This window comes from Martes martes (genome assembly GCF_963455335.1).
Source record: "Martes martes genome assembly, chromosome: 8".
NCBI lineage: Eukaryota > Metazoa > Chordata > Mammalia > Carnivora > Mustelidae > Martes > Martes martes.
Genome location: NC_137895.1, coordinates 60771013 through 60791251, shown reverse-complemented (window position 1 = coordinate 60791251; position 20239 = coordinate 60771013). Strand labels below are relative to the sequence as shown.

General features: G+C 35.7%; 1 protein-coding gene across 1 annotated transcript in view; it reads right to left on the bottom strand.

Moving 5' to 3' along the window:
* The window catches only part of PIK3C2G (phosphatidylinositol-4-phosphate 3-kinase catalytic subunit type 2 gamma), a 343791-nt gene that overhangs the window by 71913 nt on the left and 251639 nt on the right, over positions 1–20239 (bottom strand). The window contains exon 26 of the mRNA XM_080811598.1: positions 14673–14782. Within this exon, the coding sequence (XP_080667724.1) occupies positions 14673–14782 (110 nt within the window). The remainder of the gene's footprint in view (positions 1–14672; positions 14783–20239) is intronic.

Sequence of the window (20239 nt, the reverse complement as noted above, 5' to 3'; positions counted from 1 at the left end):
GGTCATCTCACTGAAAAGAGAGTTGAATGATTTGACACAGACCTTGATTTGTAAAAAGTGTAGGCCATGGGGATTTCTGAGGGAGGACATTCAAAGCAGAAACAACAGCTAGTCTAGAAACTCAGAGGTAGATGGGAGACTGGCATTTGGCAGATGGCAAAGAACGGCTGATAGAGTGAGGAAAGGAAGAATGGAATTAGACAAAAAGAGCACCATTTTGTAAGGACTGTGATGTTGTGTGAGATAGAAGTAAAAAAGACAGGAGTCAAAAATCACAATTTAGAGTGTTTTAATCTGCTATTTTAATTTAGCAATACATTTTGGAAGAAAAATTTTATAGTAAGTGGTGTATAGTAAGTGGCCCCAAAATACCTGTTGAATGAACAATCTTTCTAATTCAGAACACAGACTTAGACCTATTTTTGAAATGACCACACAATATCTGAAAGTATAGATGTACAGTCATAAATCTGACCAATTTTTTAGTGCAAAGACTATTTTTTCATTACAGATTCAATTTTGTCCAATACTAAGCCTCTCTGTATATGCCTAGGCCTGCTTCTGGCCTCTTCATTGTATTTCACTTGTCATTTGTCCATTTTTGTGTCAACACTACACTTACTCAAAAATTGGAACTTATAATAAGTCTTGAAATCCACAAGCTCTTTTATCTTTTTCTTCTTTAGGTGTTTTTTTCACTATTTTAGGCCCTCTAATCTCCCAAATATACTCTATTTTTATTATATTATTTAAATTCAAATTAGTTAACATATAATGTGGTGTTGGTGTCAGGAGTGGAATTTAGTGATTCATCACTTACATATAACTCCCAGTGCTCATCAAATGCTCCCAACCAATGCCCTCCTTAATGCTCATTCCCCATTTAGCCCATATCCTTATCCAACATCTCTCTAGCAAGTCTGTTTGTTTCCTAAGTGTCTCTTATGGTTTGCCTCCCTCTTTGTTTTTATCTTATTTTATTTTTCCTTCCCTTCCCCTATGGTCATCCGTTTTGTTTCTTAAACTCCACATGATTAAAATCATATTTGTCTTTCTGACCTATTTTGTTTAGCATAATACACTCTAGTTCCATCTACATTGTGCCAAATGGCAAGATTTCATTCTTTTTGAATATATACACACACACACACACACACACACACACACACATATATACACACGTATATATGTATATATATACGTGTGTATATATATATGCTACATACATGCCATATTTTCTTTATCTATTCATGTACATTTGGGCTCTTTCTATAATTTGGGTATTGTTAATAGAGCTGATATAAACAATGGGGTGCCTGTGCCACTTTGAATTAGCATTTTTGTATCCTTTGGATTAATACTTGGTAGTCCAATTGCTGGGTCATAAGGTTGTTCTATTTTTAACTTTTTTAGATTATTATTTTTTTAAAATTTATTTTCTTTTAAAAAAGATTTTATTTATTTATTTGACAGACAGAGATCACAAGTAGGCAGAGAGGCAGGCAGAGAGACAGAGGGGGGAAGCAGGCTCCCTGCCAAGCAGAGAGCCCAATGTGGGGCTCAATCCCAGGATCCTGGGATCATGGCCCAAGCCGAAGGCAGAGGCTTTAACCCACTGAGCCACCCAGGTGCCCCTTAACTTTTTAAAAAAAATCTTATTTTATCTATTTATTTATTTTTAAAGATCTGATTTGAGAGAGAGAGAATGAGAGAGAGAGAGCATGAGAGGGGAGAGGTCAGAGGGAGAAGCAGACTCCCCGCAAAGCAGGGAGCCCTTTGCAGGACTCGATTCCGGAACTCCAGGATCATGACCTGAGCTAAAGGCAGTTGCTTAACCAACTGAGCCACCCAGGCACCCTATTTTTAACTTTTTGAGGAACCTCCATACTGTCTTCCAGAGTGGCTGCACCAATTTGCATTCCCACCAACAGTGTGGGAGGATTCTCCTTTCTCTGCATCCTCACCAACATCTGCTGTTTCCTGCCATTCTGACAGGTGTGAGGTGTTATCTTGTGGTTTTGATTTGTATTTCCCTGATGATGAGTAATACTGAGCACATGCTTTCATGTGTCTGTTAGCCATCTGGATGTTTGTTTTGGAAAAGTGTCTATTCATGTCTTCTGCCCATTTCTTAACTGGATTATTTGTTTTTCTTGGGTGTTGAGTTTGATAAGTTCTTTATAGATAAGTTCTTTATAGATCTAACCATTTATCTGATATGTCATTTGTAAATATATACTTCCATGGAATCAGCTTATCAAGCTCACCCATACAAAAAATAAATGTGTAGGGTTTTAAGTGGTATTGCATTGAAAGTATAAATCAATTTGGAGAGATTTAACATCTTTACAATATTAAGACATGTACCCAGTAAGTATGGTTGATTTCTTCATCTAGTTAAGTCTTGTTTTACATCTCTCTTTATGAGTTTAGATTTTTTTCCCTGTGAAAGTTTTGTATATCTTTTGTTAGATTTATTCTCCAATTAAAAACATTTATGTCAATGGAAAATTGTAAATGTTATCTTTTCCTAAATTTTAACTAATATTTGATAAAATGTAAGTAGATTTCAAACTCTTATTGATTTTAACAATAATTCCGTGTAATCTTTTGAAATTTTTACGGACATAGTTATGCAGTCTGCAAAAAGGATAGCATTTTTGTTACATTTGCACTGTTAAGATCAATGTTAAACCAAAAGGGTGACAGCAAGCATTTTTGTTTTGCTCCTGATTACGAAGAAGTTTTCAATGCTTTGCCATTAAGTATAATGTTTTCTGTTCAGTTTTAGCTAAGGACATTCCTTTCTATATCTGGAGTTTTTGAGAAACAAACTACTATTTTTCTATTATTTAATATAAACTATTATATATTATTGTATGTAATCTAATATAAACTATTATTTATTTTCAGAAAAAAAAACTACTATTTGTCTATATCTTTTGAGGTGATCATATAAAGTTTCCCCTTTAATCTTTTTTACTACAGAGTCTTTTTACCTTGTAACTACTTACTTTACTGAATTCTTTTTATTCCATTTTTTTAATTCTCTAGGATTATTTTATTTGTTGTCTTATTCAAATGGAAAATAACAATATAATAAAACTTAAACATAGGGGTTTACTTATCAGTATACAGGCATTATTATCTTTTTTCCTGACATTAATGGGAATGCTTATAATCTTCCACTTTTAAAAGTATGATGTTTATCTAAGTTTCCTTCTATTTGAGCTAACTAAAATTTTCTAAGAGGAATGGATGTTGAATATAATTAAATACTACTTTTCTGGGTTGGCATCTATCAAAGTTATCATGCAATGCCTTTTTTTAGACTGATCTGCCATGTCCTCGTGTTAACAATGTAGTTCAATCATGTTTAATAATTTTCTCCTCAATTTTATAAAGCTCTAAACCCACTTATCTTGTTCTGGTATTAGACTCTTTAAAACAAATTCCCAAATTTTTCATTAATATACACCGATTTAAGCCAAAATTTGCTAAGAAAGTTAAAATATGACTCTGATCATTATTCATTTCCACAGTGTTCATGTTTCTAAAGATACTCTTTGACTTTATGAATTTATGGGTTTATTGTGTAGTTTAATACATTAATTTCTTTTCTCATTCATAGTTTAAAGAATGAAGATAATAATAGTAGTATGAGTACAATGTTAACCATGATTTATGGAGACTCACCCATTCATTCATTCATTTAACGAACATTTACTGAACATATTTCATGTGTTGAAGTGGAAACTCCCGGGTGACAGTATGTACTCACTTCTCATGAAGATCAGCTGTGAACCCCAAGACCTAAGTTCCGATGTACTCACCTTCACAAAATCTCAGCTATGTCCATGCCTTTCTCTTATATTGTCCAACAGTCGAGGTGAAGGATGAACTTTTATGATAAGCCTATAGTTTAGGGTAGACTTTCACCTAAATCTGTCTCCTATCTCATGGGTGACAGATTTAACAGGTCAGATAAAATAGCACTGTTAAATATAACCCAATTTGGGACCGGGGACTGAGGGTAGTAGGTTTCAGGCCTCTGCAAGGATCTGATTTATGCAGATGGTAGAACTGTGATTTATTTTGTTTAATGACAGCATCAGCAGGATTATATTTTGGAGTATATCCTCATATTACAGGTTCAGAGCAGCCATTGGAAGGACCCAGATCTTAAATTTCTTAGAGAAAAACCTCCAGATCATCCTGTTAAACACTTCTAACTCCCTGCCAGGCACTGTTCTGTGAGGTAGACAGAAATCAGATTTCTGCCCTCAGGGAGTATATATCCTTTGGCAAGGACTGCACTGAATGCCTTGTGTTAATCTTTTCATCCTTGTAGGAAAGAAAAGATTGTTTCAGCAATAGATTAAAAAAAACAAAAAACAAAAAACAAAAAAGGTCGAATGAATACCAAAGGTGACATTGAGAGGTAGTTTCAGCTCATGTTGATCTGATTCCCAACTCTTTGCTCTCATTGTAGATTATTTATAACAAATAGTCTTTCAACTTTGACGTAGCCAACAAATAGATTTAGCATGCAATTCTTAGGAGGAATAAAGCACCAAAATAAATAAAAACAACCCTTAGGAAAACATTTAACAGTATTTTTTATAGTCAGGGAACATAGTCCAAAGGGTTATATAGGAACCACAAAATCTTAAGCCTTAGATCCTATCTTAAAAATGTGTATAAAATTTATTCTGCTTCATAACATATTCACCTTTTCATATGACATAAATATTTTAAATTGCTTATCATTAGAAACAACTGCTACTAACAGGTTTCCTAGCTATGTGTATGTGTGAATGAGCAATTGAGTTCATCGGTCTTAGAAAACTGGGTTGAATCTAGGAGGTCTGATCTTCCACATCAGGTTCAACATACAGACAGAGAACAGTAGTGGTTTTTTTCTTCTTCCTCAGATTAAATGTTGTAATATTTTTTGAACTCGCATTTATATTAATATGTGATTGTAAGGGGCAAAAATTTTTCACTGCTTTGTAAGCCACATCAGAATAACCACTGAGGAGAGGTGGAACGGCAGTTGAGAAAGTTTCTGAGGCAACAGGATGGAAATTTCAAGAGCATCATTTCTATTGCTAAAGTTGTTGTAACATTTTGTGGTTTGATAGAATACCTGGTTTACTAGTCAGTCTCTTTAATAGTCCGAGGGAAATATTTCTCAAAAGACTTTATCTGTGAAGGAATTTGCATAAGAACATTCTTATTTTACCACTGACTCTGTAATTTTATCATATGTATACAGAAGAGTTTCAAGTGACTCATACTCCCCATGAACGAATTTCTTCATCTAACCTCCAAACTTCATTTTCGTTGTATTGATTTTGGCATCTGTGATAAACACACTACTTTTTTTTTTTCTTTTTATATTGGAGTTAGTGATGGAGTGTCCAGCTTTGTGAGTCATTTTAACAATTCAGAGAGAACAATGACTTAATATAACTTTGTCACAATTTCTTTTATTCCATGAAGAAAAATAGTAGTTCAATGTTGAATTTGTAATCTCTGAAATATCTGCCCAACACTTTCTCATACTTAAGCCTGTAAACTGTGCTACCAAGATAATTCCTACTTTGTTTTAAGTTTATACTGGAACAATAAGTATTCAAACCCATATTTTTAAACCAAAAAACCAATACCATTATGAAGTGAATTCAGTGAATAATCATTGCTGATACATCCTTGACATATAATAAAAAAAAGCTCCTCTCTGTGCATTTTTATTTTTAAAAAGTCAAGATTGTCTGACATGAAAAAGAGATGATGGCCTTGGCTGCACATGTATATACACGTGCGAACACAAAAATTTAAGCTTCATGTTCTAACTTTTTTTTTTAATGTTCAGTTAGCCAACATCATGTTCTAACTTTTTAAATAAAATAGATACTATGAAAGAATATCTCATGTTAATCCTTCTGGCTTTGATGTCCTGGTACCCTAATTTGAGATACATGGTTGTAAGCATTTAGGTATTTTCTTGTTAAACATTTAGATGTTTGGGGGGCGCCTGGGTGGCTCAGTGGGTTAAGCCTCTGCCTTCGGCTCGGGTCATGATCCCAGGGTCCTGGGATCGGGCCCCACATCGGGCTCTCTGCTCAGCGGGGAGCCTGCTTCCCCCTCTTTCTCTGCCTGCCTCTCTGTCTACTTGTGATCTCTCTGTGTCAAATAAATAAATAAAATCTTTAAAAAAAAAAAAAAAAAAACATTTAGATGTTTGGATATTTTCTTACCATATTCTTTCACCTAACCTGAAGACATTAAGTTAAGAAACATCTATATTTTTCTGAGATTATCAGAGCATTAGGAGTTTCACATGTAGGATTTTTCACCATGTGAAAAATTACCATGTGATTTTGCTTAAGGTCCTAGAAAGTGCATGTATTATGCAAGAAATCAATTTTGCTCTATATTGAACTCACTTATTAGTTCTGCCCGTGACCTCAAGAAAGTCAATTAGCTTCCAGGAGACTCAGTTGTTTCATCTATAAAACATAGGTGACGACTAAACCATGCCGATCCCCCAGGACTATTGGTAGAATTGAATTAGATAACATATGAAAAGTAATTGGAAATAGAATAATATAATGAAAATATTATTTCAGAAAGCTTATTATCAAATAAATAAAGAAATGAATATATATGAGCCCCAAAGGTAGCAAACTACAGATAGAGGGATACAAAAGAAAACAAATGTGCAGATTTATGGTTTTTTGGAAAATGACTTGTGGTAAACTCTTGAAATCTTTAAAAAGAGAAATTAGGTAACGGTTAAAACAAGGGACAGCTTTAGGTTTATCTTTCTTTCTTCTTTTTCTTTTTTTTTTCTCTTTTTTCATTGTTTAGAACTTGGCTTACAACAAACAAACAAACAAAATAAAAAACAAAACACCAAAAAACAAAAAATGAAAAAACTGCTGTTCTCCAAGCTAAAGCTTGAAGCCTTCAAAGTTTACCTACAAGGTTAGCGTGCCTTATGTAAATGTCATCACAAGCACCTAACTCTGCATACAAACAAGAATTCTAGGCTCCATGGTCTTGACTATTAATAAGTAATTCTTTTACTTTCTTAGGGAGGCTACTTAGGAAAGCCAACCAAATCGGAGCAAATGGAAGAAAGGGACTAGAAAAATTTGATGGACTGGTCTTATTATGTGTGAGTATTAGGCCAGTGAAATGATATTCCAGGTTTCTATTCCCACTGACCACCCCCCAAGCCAGCTTATTTTATTGATGGTATTAAAATGAAATCTTACACAAAGCAGGAAAATAAATCTTAACATGCAATAATATAGAAAAATCAATAGTGATAAATGGTGCTATAATTAAGGTAATAAAAATCTTTAAAATGTGAAAAAAATATCTTTAAAAATAAGAAATGACTTTAGTCTAGTTGTGTGTAACTCACAGGGTCAGGAACACCAGTAAGGATAGGCTGATGGAAGTCTCCGTTGTGGGGTTAGCAGCTGTTGTGAAATAGCGCCATCTGGACTATTCATCTTTTGTAACTAATGACTTCAGGCACTGTTGGTGGGTACATTGAACTTTCCAAATGCTCTTAACCTTTAGACTGATAGTCTCCCGAAGAGTTAAAATATATTTTTTTAAAAAGCTAATAGCTAAGGTGTATCATGACTTGATATTTAGGGAAATAGGGCAAATTCTCAGTGTACCATATATAATCCCAAAACAGAGACTCTCCTATTGCAGAAATTTAGAAAAGCCAGCAAGCTGTCCAACATTGTAATGAGTGTGGCTGGGTCATGCAACTTAGGATATACAGTATTGTAAAAGATATTATACCTGCAGTTTAAAAAGTAGTTTATAAAGTCAATTTAGTTCAGATTTATTTTTATAATTTTTTTTTGATGGAAGAATTTCACAATGAAAAGGAAACTTCCAACATGTTTGAATTTGCATTTCTCTTTGAAATTTGCTTTCCTAATTTAGGGGAAGTTGGACATCATGATTGTTAATTCCTCCAGGTTCTATTGTTTTGTTTGTTTGTTTTTCTTGTGAGCATTTATTTCTGTGGGTATCAGTGGTTCACCTAAGGCAAAGGAAAACTTTGACCCATATTTGTGGGATTACAATAATCCATGAGATAACAATTTACAAAGTACTAAAATAGCATTGAGAAAATTTAATGATGAAAGAATCCAGGGATCTGCATCTCTGACCCATATTTTCTTTCTCAGTTTTGAAGAGAAGCAGACAAAAGGCCACTGAACTGTGTTTTGAGACATATGAGCACAAAGAGTCTCATCTTGCCCTGTAGCTGTGAAAAATAACTAAGGAGGAATGACAGAAACACTGGAAGGTTCTGGCATTGTGTCTGCACACCGTAGGTGGCTCACAGACTGGCTCTGTTAAGAGGAGTCCAGGAGCACTCTTTCCAGATGTCACCAACATTTCTAGTGGCATTATAGTTGTTCTTGCTGGGACAGTCATCATGCCTCCTCTGCATTTTTGAGTGGCCCCTCATAACTAAGACTGTTCTCTCTAAAGCTCAAAGTTCAGAGAATAAACTCTAGGCTGTTCTTTGTCAAGGGGTGGCCCATGATAGATATAAGGATGGGCAAGAGATTCCATGATGGCTTTGTGTGAAGGATCCTGTCCATTTGGGACAAATGCAACTAGTTAAGTCAATTAGACTGTCTCGCTCCAGAATTTAGACTGGCGAATATTGGCCAATGGTCAAAGAGGTAGAGTAAACAGAGTAGAAGGTCTTTGTTCCCACCGGAAACTAGCCAGGTCCCATAGGTTTCTGAGCTTTGTTAGGTTATAGTTTGAGTCCATATATATATATCCTTTCCTCTAAGGATATGGGATAGAATATCTGGTTCTTGCTACCAAAATACCTCACTAATGCAAATATTTTTTTTTTTTTTTTTAAGTTTGGTGTTTTGTGTTTTGCTTCAAGTTGTCTTCAGTTTTAGCTGAAGGGCAGGAGATCTTACACTTACTAAACCAAAGAATCTGTGTGGCGGCCAAATGGAATATCTGGGAATACATGGAAAATTTCTTCTCACATTTTTGGAGCAGAAAATGGATGAAGTGAAAAGCATGATCTGTATTTGGGAACGGAGGTAGGCAGGGAAGTTTATGCTTAATGATCCCAGTCTGGTCTGTGAAATAGGTTATCTGTTTCTAAGGACAGCTAACCCGAGGTTTGAAAGTGATTGAAAATTCTAAAATAACCCATTCGGACAGCATTTTAATGGATCGTTGCCTTTCTTGTCTAGCAGTGGGCTCTGCAGAGATTATTACATGAGAGTATCAATTTCAGGAACAGAGTCATGAGACTTTCTTGATCCTGTTCAACAGCACTTGGCTATAAGGTGAGTAGAAAAAAGTAAGGGAAGCAGAGAGAGGAGTCGGCAGTTCTCTGAAAAACCTTTGTGGCCAGTAAACCAATTTTATTCTTATTCTCATTTTCCTCTAAATACCATTAATTGTAATAAATTTTTAATACCATGTGGAGTACAGTGTCTTCGGAAACTCTCATGATCAGTTCTTAACCCGGACTGTGAATACCCAAGAATAAGGTAGGATCCTATATTGTTCATAAATTGAGTACTCTCTTGGAGAGGCAGGAAAAGCCATTTCTTTCTTTCAAGTCTCAAACAATGTCAAGAGGGCAGCCTCTTAATGCTAATACTGCAGTTGGGACTAGGGTACTTAAGGAGCCACACATGCTATGTCTCAATTGACTTAGTCCTCATTCATGACCCAGATCTGTTAGCTTGGTGGTGGTGGTGGTGGAGGGAAGATTTTCTTTTCTTATTTTTATTTCTACCTTAGTAGTAACAACAGAATAAACAGGGGAATAAAGCATTTTTAGCCCGTCAGAAAAAAGAAAACAAGGACTTAAAATATACAGGAGCACTCATAAGTATATTGAAAGAGTTAATACCACTCGCTGAAGTACCAACATTAATGCTAAATCCATTACATAACTTCATTTCTCTTTTAGTAAATTATGTGCACTGACGTCTACACTTCAAGTACCTCCGTAAGTTCTGAAATCTATGTGACGTCAGAGAACACAGCTTAAGATAACAATATTATTTACATAGAAAAGTAAACAAGTGCACATAATTTCTAACATTTATTTTAATCATGTGGATCATGCCATTTGAAGTTCCACTCTTGTTTTTAATTATTCAGGACTCTTTTATAAAGTCACTCTCTACATTAAGTTTTGACAAAAGAGATATTCTACAATCAGTTGTAAAAATTTTAAGTAATTTTAAAAAAGGTTAAGAATCACAGTCATGGTTCATTGAGGTTTCTTGAATCTCCATAACAGGTTCTTCATCCGGGTGTGTGATAGAAAAGATTCTCAGCACCTGATTTACATTTGCTAACCAAGGAATTTAGAGAACAGGTGGAAAGGCAAACTCAAAACACATTAAATCGTATCTAAAAATAAAGGTGTGTGATTGAGATTATAAGATAAAATATATTACTGAGACAGGCTCTTAGAAGTTAAAGGGAGAGTGCATCTCATGCTTCCGTGAGAGAAATCTTCTTTCTCTGAACAGAAAAGGGGAAAACAGAGAGAGGTTCAAGGCATCTGGTAAAGGGCCAAAACAGAAAAAGGAAAGAGAGTGACTGTTTTTGAGTCATTAGTCAAATTACCCCATTGTGGTCCCCCAGGGCAGCAATTATAGCAGATCTTAAACCAAACTTTCAGGGGGCACCTGGTGATGGCATGCCAGGAATGGCCAGCAAGCCCTGTACCAACAGATGAAAGATTACTCCAAACTTTGCTGTGAAAGAGAGCAGAAAGCAAAGTGGTCAACACTCCTATGCAAGACAGTTTGCTCTTTATTGGTCCTTCAGGATAATCACAAATCCTTATCACAGTTTCTCAAGCACGTGATGTGTGACAAGGGGGTCTTAACGGGAATTAGAAGGAGCTATTTACAGGAAAGATACGATATGCTAATCTGCCTGTTCTATATGAGTTCTGCTAAACACAGCCTAAGGGACAATGTATACATCCCCCAGACCACCATGAGGCTGTTTGGGCTAAGGAGGCTTCAGGGAAGGCAACTCCCTGTGGCTTTCCAATGGCAGAGTGGTCCCGCCGCCCTACGTCCTTCTCTGAAACCTTCCCTCACCCTCAGCAGCCTCTGTGTTACATTTTAGCAAGACAGGTATTATGGCTGATTTCGTGCTCTACATGAACCCCCAAAATGGCACAGAGATAACTGTACTGGGAAGGGACATCTGTCCTCCATCAACGCTAGGGATATTCAGGATATGAGGATTATTGCCTGAGAAAAGATCTACTTTGTTCAAACTGTAGCCAGACTGGGCTCTAAGGATACTTTAGAAAACTATGGTCTGAATTATGAACCAGCCTATCCCAAGAGCCTGCATATGAGAGAGATGGTTTTGATCACAAAACATAGAATTTAAGACCCCACACACTGGAGCATAACCCCCTGGATACATATTGTGGTTCTGTCTACAGCTGGCTATATCCTTTGGCAAATTACTTAAACTCTCTGGGGTCTCAATGTCCTAATCTAAAAATATACATTAAAATGATATTATCTCACAGATGTGTTTTGATGATTAAACAAGTTACCATATAAAAAACACTTAGAACAGGGCCTGACACATAAGAAGTACCATGTTAAATGTTAACCATTGTTATATAACTTTTATACACTTAATGTTTGATGTTTACATTGCATTTTCTGTTAAACTTTTAAATATATCTTAAGGGGAATAAAACTTGTTTCACATTCAGATATTTTTGAAAGTGGAAAATGGGAATATGTACCCTGTTTTATTTGGAAAAAACTGGTATAACCAACCAGTATATTGGGGTGATATACTAGACAGCATGTAATTTACTAATAAATTAAGTATAGCAGGAAATAGTACATGTTCCATAGAATTGTAGAAGAAAAGACTAGTCACTACTACAATAATCTGAGAAGGTTTCATGGATGAGGTACAAATGGTCTAGGATCTCAAGGGAGATAGGTAGAACTGTAAGATCAGACTCCCCTCTCTATTCCAGTAATTTTATGATTTCTTGGAAGCACTTCTTATTCATTAAACAGGCAAAAGAAGAATGAATGTATACTGAGAAAGTTACCTACACAGAAGAGGACTCATTTGGAAATTATGGAGGTGGGGTGGATAAACCTTGATAAAGACAATCAGATCATAAGGTTCTGAAAAGTAAGAGGTAGGAAATGGCGAAGACAATTATTGAACAGAGAAATTATGTGCCCTCATTTGTTGACTAGATGCTTTTTAAGTCTGCAATGGAGAACAAGTTTTTTTACCATAAAGTTGTAGAAAGAAGTTTAATTAACAGAACATACTATATAACATCTGAAAGTGAGAAAATTGGCCTGGCAGAGATATGCAGGCAGGATAATGAGGTCTAGTTCACTGCCAGGAGATTAGTGGCTTAAGATCTACTTCCTATATTAGTTCACAATATCTTGACTAGGAAGAGGAGATAAGTCAATGTAGGCAAGCTCATCCATATCTAAATCATCCATATTCTCTCTTTACAGATCTGGATGTATCATTTGAAGTCAGGAAATGTGGAGGGTTGGAACTCTGGCAGACAGATAAAGCCTATCTACATTTTTCCTGTGGCCAAGGCCTGAAAGAGTTTTTCTTCCTCCAATTATATAGTTTTTTTTTCTTTTTTTCCTTTGCTTTAAATAATAGTAGGCACCATTTGTAAATTATCTAAACAATGACACATCAAACACAGGCTTCAGCCTAATCACATGTTTCCAAGCTCTACCTTTTCTGGACCTCTCCATGTTCCTCCTCTATCTCCCCACCTGGTCCTACTGACAACTCAATCATTGTGCCTGTTGTGCAGCATCTCACTTTAAAGAAAGGCATCCCACTCAGATCCTAATGGAATAGACTGAGGGGGCTATTTTTGGTACCATGTGAACTTAGGATGGAGTTAACTGGATTGTGGGTGAGTAGCTAGAGTGAAAGCCTGCTGATGAGATCCCAAAGCCAGCTGTCTTGAACTCCAAAGGACCTTCCAGACTCTGGGACCGAAGACCTTCTACTCTTCCTGAGGCAGGTTGTCAGCCTTTCCCTGGGATTTCTCACACAAATCCTCCGTCCCCATTAGTTGAGGCAACTTGAGAGTTCCTTATCCATAAAACAAGGGATCTGAAATGCTTAACAAAAATCTTCAAGGTAGTGTCTTTGGCCACAGATGACTGTTAACTAATACATGTAGCTTTCTAAGTGGACATAAACAAATGCTTCTTTCAGAGATAACTTTAACTATTAAAGGCATTTTTAAAGAATCAAAAAACCTACCAGACTTCACTGAAGAGTCTCTAATGGTAGAATTTCAGAAACAAATTAGGTAGCAGGAAGGTATATTTTTGGCAAGGGGTTTGCCTGGTGTTCCTTAATGATATCTTACAGTTTCCAGTATTGAATTTTGAAAAACCCTAGACCAGGGGATTAAAGTCCTAGCAATGGGTCCTAATCCTAGCTCTGTTTCTTACTACTACTTTAATTGTGGGCAAGACCTTTAATTCTTTGAATCTGTTTCCTCATTTGCATATTTATTGTCAGAATAAATAAGGGCACTTCCAGTTCTAGTATTCTATAATTATGCCATATTGCTTCTACTCGCTCACAATTGCAGCTTATCAATTAGAGTTGACAAAACAGAGATTCTTTGCAAAAGTGAAATTCATCAAGTATGTAGGATGTCCCAATTAATTCTCATTATTTCATTGTAATAGAGAGTCCTCACTACACATTCTGGAAGGGTGGGGGGAGAAAAAGTAATAATTGGGTGGGAAAGATTTTAGTGTAAATACTGTTTTCCTCAGAAGGACAAAGCATACATCCATCAAAAAGAATATAATTTGTATTAATAAATTTCTGGTTAAAAGTATCAAAGCAATTAAAAATAGACTCAAATAAGATTCAATATTAAGAAGTTACAGGAAAAAAAAAGAAGTTACAGGAAAGAGCACTGTATTTCTCTACTTAAACTATTTACTATGATAATAATTATGGCTAACACTTATTGAGTACCTAAAATTTGCTAGCAATTATGCTATCCATTCAAAGATTGAAGTTCAAAGGAATATTCTATTATCAAATGCACCACCTTTTTGACAATGATTTTGAGTCCAATAAATATTCACTGTATTCTGCCCAGACTCTTACTTTGATGTGCATTAGTGTTTTCCCAGACTTGCTTGATAAGAAATAGATTAAAAATAGAAGATAGTTACCAAATATTCCAGTATTTGTATTGTCTTAGAGATGAAAGTAGCAAGTCCATATCTCATCCAAAGTCTCTTTTCCTAGATTGTTTTCCTGGACATAGTTCAAGTAGAACAACCAATTTATTTATGTCAGCCTTGCTCTTTTTAGTGACCTCTTATTGACCAGTGTTTTAGATGAAGAGGCTGGGTAGCAAACAATAGCATGCCACAGCACATTCACATTTCTCCCTTTCCATCCCCTGGGAAAGAAGACACAGGCTGGTTCTAGATATGACAGCTTTATACCAATGATTTTTCACTCTGAAATCATCTCAAATGTGAAACCCGTATCTGTGCCCATGAGTATATGCACACTCATACATTCACAGCTAATCTTACTTGGTAAAATGACTTGTTGCTTCTAGTTCTGTGTCTTGTGGACGAAGATTATTATACACGTATTTCAGGTCTTGTACTCCACTCAGCTCAGGCAATCCTGCATGTAGCATCTTAGCAAAGCAAACAAAACCAAAGCAAAAAATTCAGAATAAATGTAAATCAAATCTTACTTAGTCAAGTTTGTTTAAGCTTACTTGGTTAATTCTACAAATACATATAAACTTAAACTTAACATAACAATGCCTTTCAGTTTGTAAACATTAATGGATATAATTCATGTTTTTTTTAACTCCTTGTGTTTGCTAACAGAAGTAACAAAACAGTAATAAGAAGAACCAATAAAGTTGTCAAAGTGCTCGCAGATTAATAATTTAATTTGATCTTCACCATAAACCAGTGAAGTAAGAATGATAGTAAGATTATCCTCACCTTGTCTTCTTGTAGAAGAGGCATATTCAGCACTGGATGGTAGAATAATCAGGATTCTAGTGTCAGAATTTCTGGACCTACTATGTAAAATCTGAATAATCATGAAAAAAGTCTCTTAAGCTCTTTGAATCTCCATTTCCTTTTTAAAAGTAGAGATAAGAATACCTAACATGTTCTAGGTCAATCAAATGGCTAATGAATAAGAAAAAGCTTATTCTTATAAATGGTTACACAAAAATTATATTGTAATACCCATTTTAAAGAAGAAAAACTTAATCTCCTAAAAAGCGTAAGTAAGGTGTCCAGATCAAATGGTGTATAAGCACAGAGTATACAACTCATCCCTCTGTTTCATGAAAGAATCTTATATTCTTTCATGACTATGTGACTCGTACTGTAAGAACACAATTTTTCCTAGTTAACTGGTGATTCCATTTGTTAAAAATTATTAAAGCAGGGCACCTGGGTGGCTCAGTTGGTTAAGCAACTGCCTTTGGCTCAGGTCATGATCCTGGAGTCCCAGGATGGAGTCCCACATAGGGCTCCCTGCTTGGTGGGGAGTCTGCTTCTCTCTCTGACCTCTCCCCTCTCATGCTCTCTCTCTCTCTCTCATTCTGTCTCTCTCTCTCAAAAAAATAAATAAAATATTTTTAAAAAATTATTAAAGCAAAGAAGTAAAGATAGAATTATACACAGTCTCAGATATATTTTTTTTCCTGCCAACCTTTGGAAACATACTGTGTTTATATTATCATGTAGACTGAAGGGATAATACTCTTTTTAAATTATAGGCAAAAACAAAGAAAATGTTTTTTGAGAAAAAGTAGATCTTTCTGAAATTTAAACTTTGAAAAAGAAGAAAGAGGAAGAGTGTGAGGAGGAGGAGAAGGAGGAGAATGTCAACAGTACCTTTATGACTAAGATGATCAACTATTTCCTGCTCTGGAATAGAGGCACTCTTAGTGTAGTGAGAAGTTAAGAACAATGCTATTAATGCTAAATATAAAGGGTAAAGTGAGAATATGTTCAGGAAGGATGGGTGAATTGTGATTGACCTGATGAAGTTCGAGTGAGGGAAAAAATGGGTTTGAAAGTGTTTTCCTTTCCTACTGTCCCCACCCAGGCAGAGGCAACAGCATATATAGATGTATCCAGGAGAGCAAGACATCTCTTTCATTAGTTCACAAAAAGAATTCCAGAAGAGCTTCTAGAACATAAGATATCAAGAGATGGGCCTAAAGAGGTAAGTAGGATAGGATCTTTTAGCAGTATAAAAGTTTTCTACTTTATCCTAAAGGCAAGACAGCTCTTTTGGTATTTTTAAATGGGCATGAAAATAACTGAATTGTGTTTTAAAAAGATCATCATTGTTATTTATGGAAAGTGTATTAAAGTGAGGCCAAATAAAAGACTAAAGTAGGAGAATGTTTAGGAATAAAGAAAAAAGATAAGTTATTGGATTTTAAAGATAAGTAGGAAGTCGAGTTGGGTGATAAATTCGATATATTTGGAGGGCTGGGTAGAATCGAAAGCATATAGCTGTAAATACAGATTTGGGAGTCGTTAACATATGGATAGTAATTAAAACCATGAAATGGATCAGGTAGTCCTGGAAAGTTGTTAACTGCTTCTCCTCATGGATGATCAAAATTCATGATCTCTAAATTTGAGCAAATTCTCTTCTCCCATAAACTTTTTCCTGTTTTCCTATTTCCTGTTTCCTGTTTCACAGCACCATTTAAACTGCCACCATTGTCCAACCACCAAGAACTTCATATCCTCTTTGATTCCCTCTTCTTCCTGACTCCCAATGTCAGATACATTATTCTACAAAAACCACCTCAATAGTCTCTTGTATTCATTCCCTTTCCCACTGGAATTACTATCCTCACTCAGCTCCTTATCTTCATTTGCTTAGATAACTTGAACAGCTTTTTTCTAGTTCTCTAATCCCTCTCTCTCTACTTATATAACTTCTGAATTATCTGTTTTAAGTCTAAGATAGATGATGGTACTCTCTTCACTAAAAGCAAAGAAACTTCGAGGTTCTCAGGTGTCTATATATCAAAGTCCAAAATCCCCATTCTGGTCATAAATGCCTTTTATAATCTAACTGTTATCTGTCATTTCATCAATTGCTATCTAGGTCTCCTTTGTACCACAGACTAGCACATTTGATTACCTCTATTTCCAACACATGTCACGGCATGCTCTTTGAGCTTCCACACATACTTACATTTTTCTCTCAACCAAGATTCCTTTCCTTTCCCTCCTTATCTATTGAAATTCCTTTTGAAAGTGCAGCTTAAATATGTCTCTCTTCTTGAAGCACCACAGATTTTCTTGATAAGATTTAATTACTGGTTTCTTTGTACAGTAATGCAATCTTGGTGGCACCTCTTTCAAGTACTGTTTTGTTCACTTATATGTTTATCACATTCACTCTGAAGTCCTTTGAGGACAAGAAATGAGTTATTTGATGTTAAATTTTTAATATTGCCAAGCATGGAGCCTTGCAAATAGAACTTAATGTCTGTGAAGTAATACGTGTGAGTGAGTGAATGAATGAACGAATGAATGAAAAAAATGCCTGGCCTTATAAGGTACTAAAAGCCTAAAAGTAGCAAGTTCAACCCTGACTTTTAAATTTAAAATCGACCATAGAGAGGTATATTCCCAGCAGCAACTACAGTCTAGATTAGGCTCATCTTTTCAGTTTTGTAGAGTTCTAGAGACATCTGTGTTCTTATTGTGAAAGTTTCCCCTTTACCAGACTCTGATGGTCCATTTGCTCAAAGAGGCTACTTACCTAGGCCTGAATTGCTTTGCTTTCTGGTTTCTCTGGATACTCAGAATTCATACCTGCTTGCTTATAACTCCGTCAAACATTTTCTTGGGAAGTACACTCTATGCTTACTACTTCTTCTCCCCGCACTCCCATTATACGCTGACTACCAAGTGCAGATGGCTTCAGAGTAGATGAACCCAGTTCTCTCCTTGTTATGTGGTTGATTAAAGTAACAAGTGCAAACTTTGCCTCTGTCGAGAGAGGAAACTTTGAGTATTGTGACCCTGCCATCAGAGTAAGGACGACCTCATTCTGGGGTCCACTTAGTCATGTCAGTTCTCTGACTCCCAGAGATGTGGTTCAAGTATCTCTTAGCCTAGGGTAATAACTTCAATTGGAGCAATAAAAAAAGGAAACGGTGGCTAGGCTAGTATAGGTAATGAACAGATACAGGTGATAAACAGATAAGCTCCTTTTTTAAAAAAATTATTTTTATTAACATATAATGTATTATTTGCCCCAGGGGTACAGGCCTGTGAATCATCAGGCTTACATATTTCACAGCACTCACCATAGCACATACCCTTCCCCAATGTCCATAACCCAACCACCCTCTCCCTACCCCCTTACCCCCCAGGAACCCTCAATTTGTTTTGTGAGATTAAGAGTCTCTTATGGTTTGTCTCTCTTCCAATCCCATCTTGTTTCAGGACAGGAACACTTGTAAATTTTCAGCTTCTGTTCTCTTCCTACTAAGTCCAAAGCTATTTTGATAGTTATGCTTAGGGAAGCAGACACTCTTTGCCACCACATAGAACAGTTAGAAAGATTTCTTCTGGGAAATATCTGATATAATAATGGGTGTGATAAACATTTTAAACTGGGTGAATGGTCCCTGTGTTCTTTGGGAGCCTTCCATAATAGCTGATATTGATTTTTTAATGAGAGAAAAGCTGATGAAATACAGGCTTTTATGTTAGTGAATTCAGCCAGCAACACTCTTGGGTCTCCTACAGATGTTTTGCTTTTAAGCAAGATGGGAAGTTCATGGATTATTTTTTCCCTGCTTCTCCCAGGAGTAAATAAAAAGGACTGTGGATATCTGGAAATATGCTGCTCTCAACAAGGGATGAGCCATTAACTCCAATACTAGACTCACCAAACACTTGTGACTCATAATCCTGGATACTGACCATTCACAGAAGACAGAATTTATGACCCATGTCAATTATTTCTCAAGTTGTAACTGGGTCATGGAGTAGTAGATTGAGTTCTTTTAAAAGAAGTTAATACAACAAGAGTCCGTTTGAGAGCGAATTGAGGGAAATATTGATTACCCATATGGACAGAAAATAATCCTTCACAAATTTAAATTCAGTTTTTATTTCATAGGAAGCTATGCCAGAGAAAATGTCCTGAAACTTTTACTGATGCTTTGGTTATCAACAGAATCCCATTAGAAAGAAACCTCAAAAGCAGAGACTGGAGAGGTAAAAGATCAGACACAGAGGGAATAACATACAATTGTTTCATATGTATTTATTCATTGGTCTAATTGGTTCACGTTGCTTCCGATTTGTTTCAATTTCTGTGAGTCTAAATCTAAGATTATTTGCCTAATCTGAATTAGTGCTCTTTTTTTGCCAAAATTACTCCTTAGCCTAGAAGTCAAGACTTGAATAATTAGAACATAGGAAGATTGTTATTTTGGGTCTATGATGTAACAGAAACCTTCAACATTTGATTTTAATATTATTTTATGAAAAATTACTTCAGATACTTGATTAAAACAGCATCTACTTCTTTTAAATGAAAAAAAAAGATTATACGAACTGTTTACATTATAGTTTTTTTGTTTGTTTGTTTGTTTGTTTGTTTAGAGAGAGTGTGCACAGGTGTAAGTGAGAGGAGAAGAGAGGGACAGAGAATCTTAAGTGGACTTCCCACTCAGCATGGAGCCCACATAGGACTTGATCTCACAACCCTGAGATCATGACCTGAGCTGAAATCAAGAGTTGGATGCTTAACTGGACTGAGCCAGCCAGGTGCCCCTAAACTGTTTACTTTAGTAACTATTTTATATATTATGACACATGTGCTAAAAGTTTTCTTTTTAGATTGACAGAAAAGTTTATTAAACAAGAGAAAAAAGCCCACCAATAGATTTTTCAATCAAGTTTTTCAAACAGCTGTCATTTCATATTATTTTGGGATGCTCACTTTTGTTATTCAGTATACTTTTAGTGTCACCTGAGAAACAGCATGATCTGTATTTGTGCTTTTCTAATTTGGGTTTATTTTTAAAATGTCTGTGGCTGGTTCAAGTAGTTGTTACAATATGGTACTTACT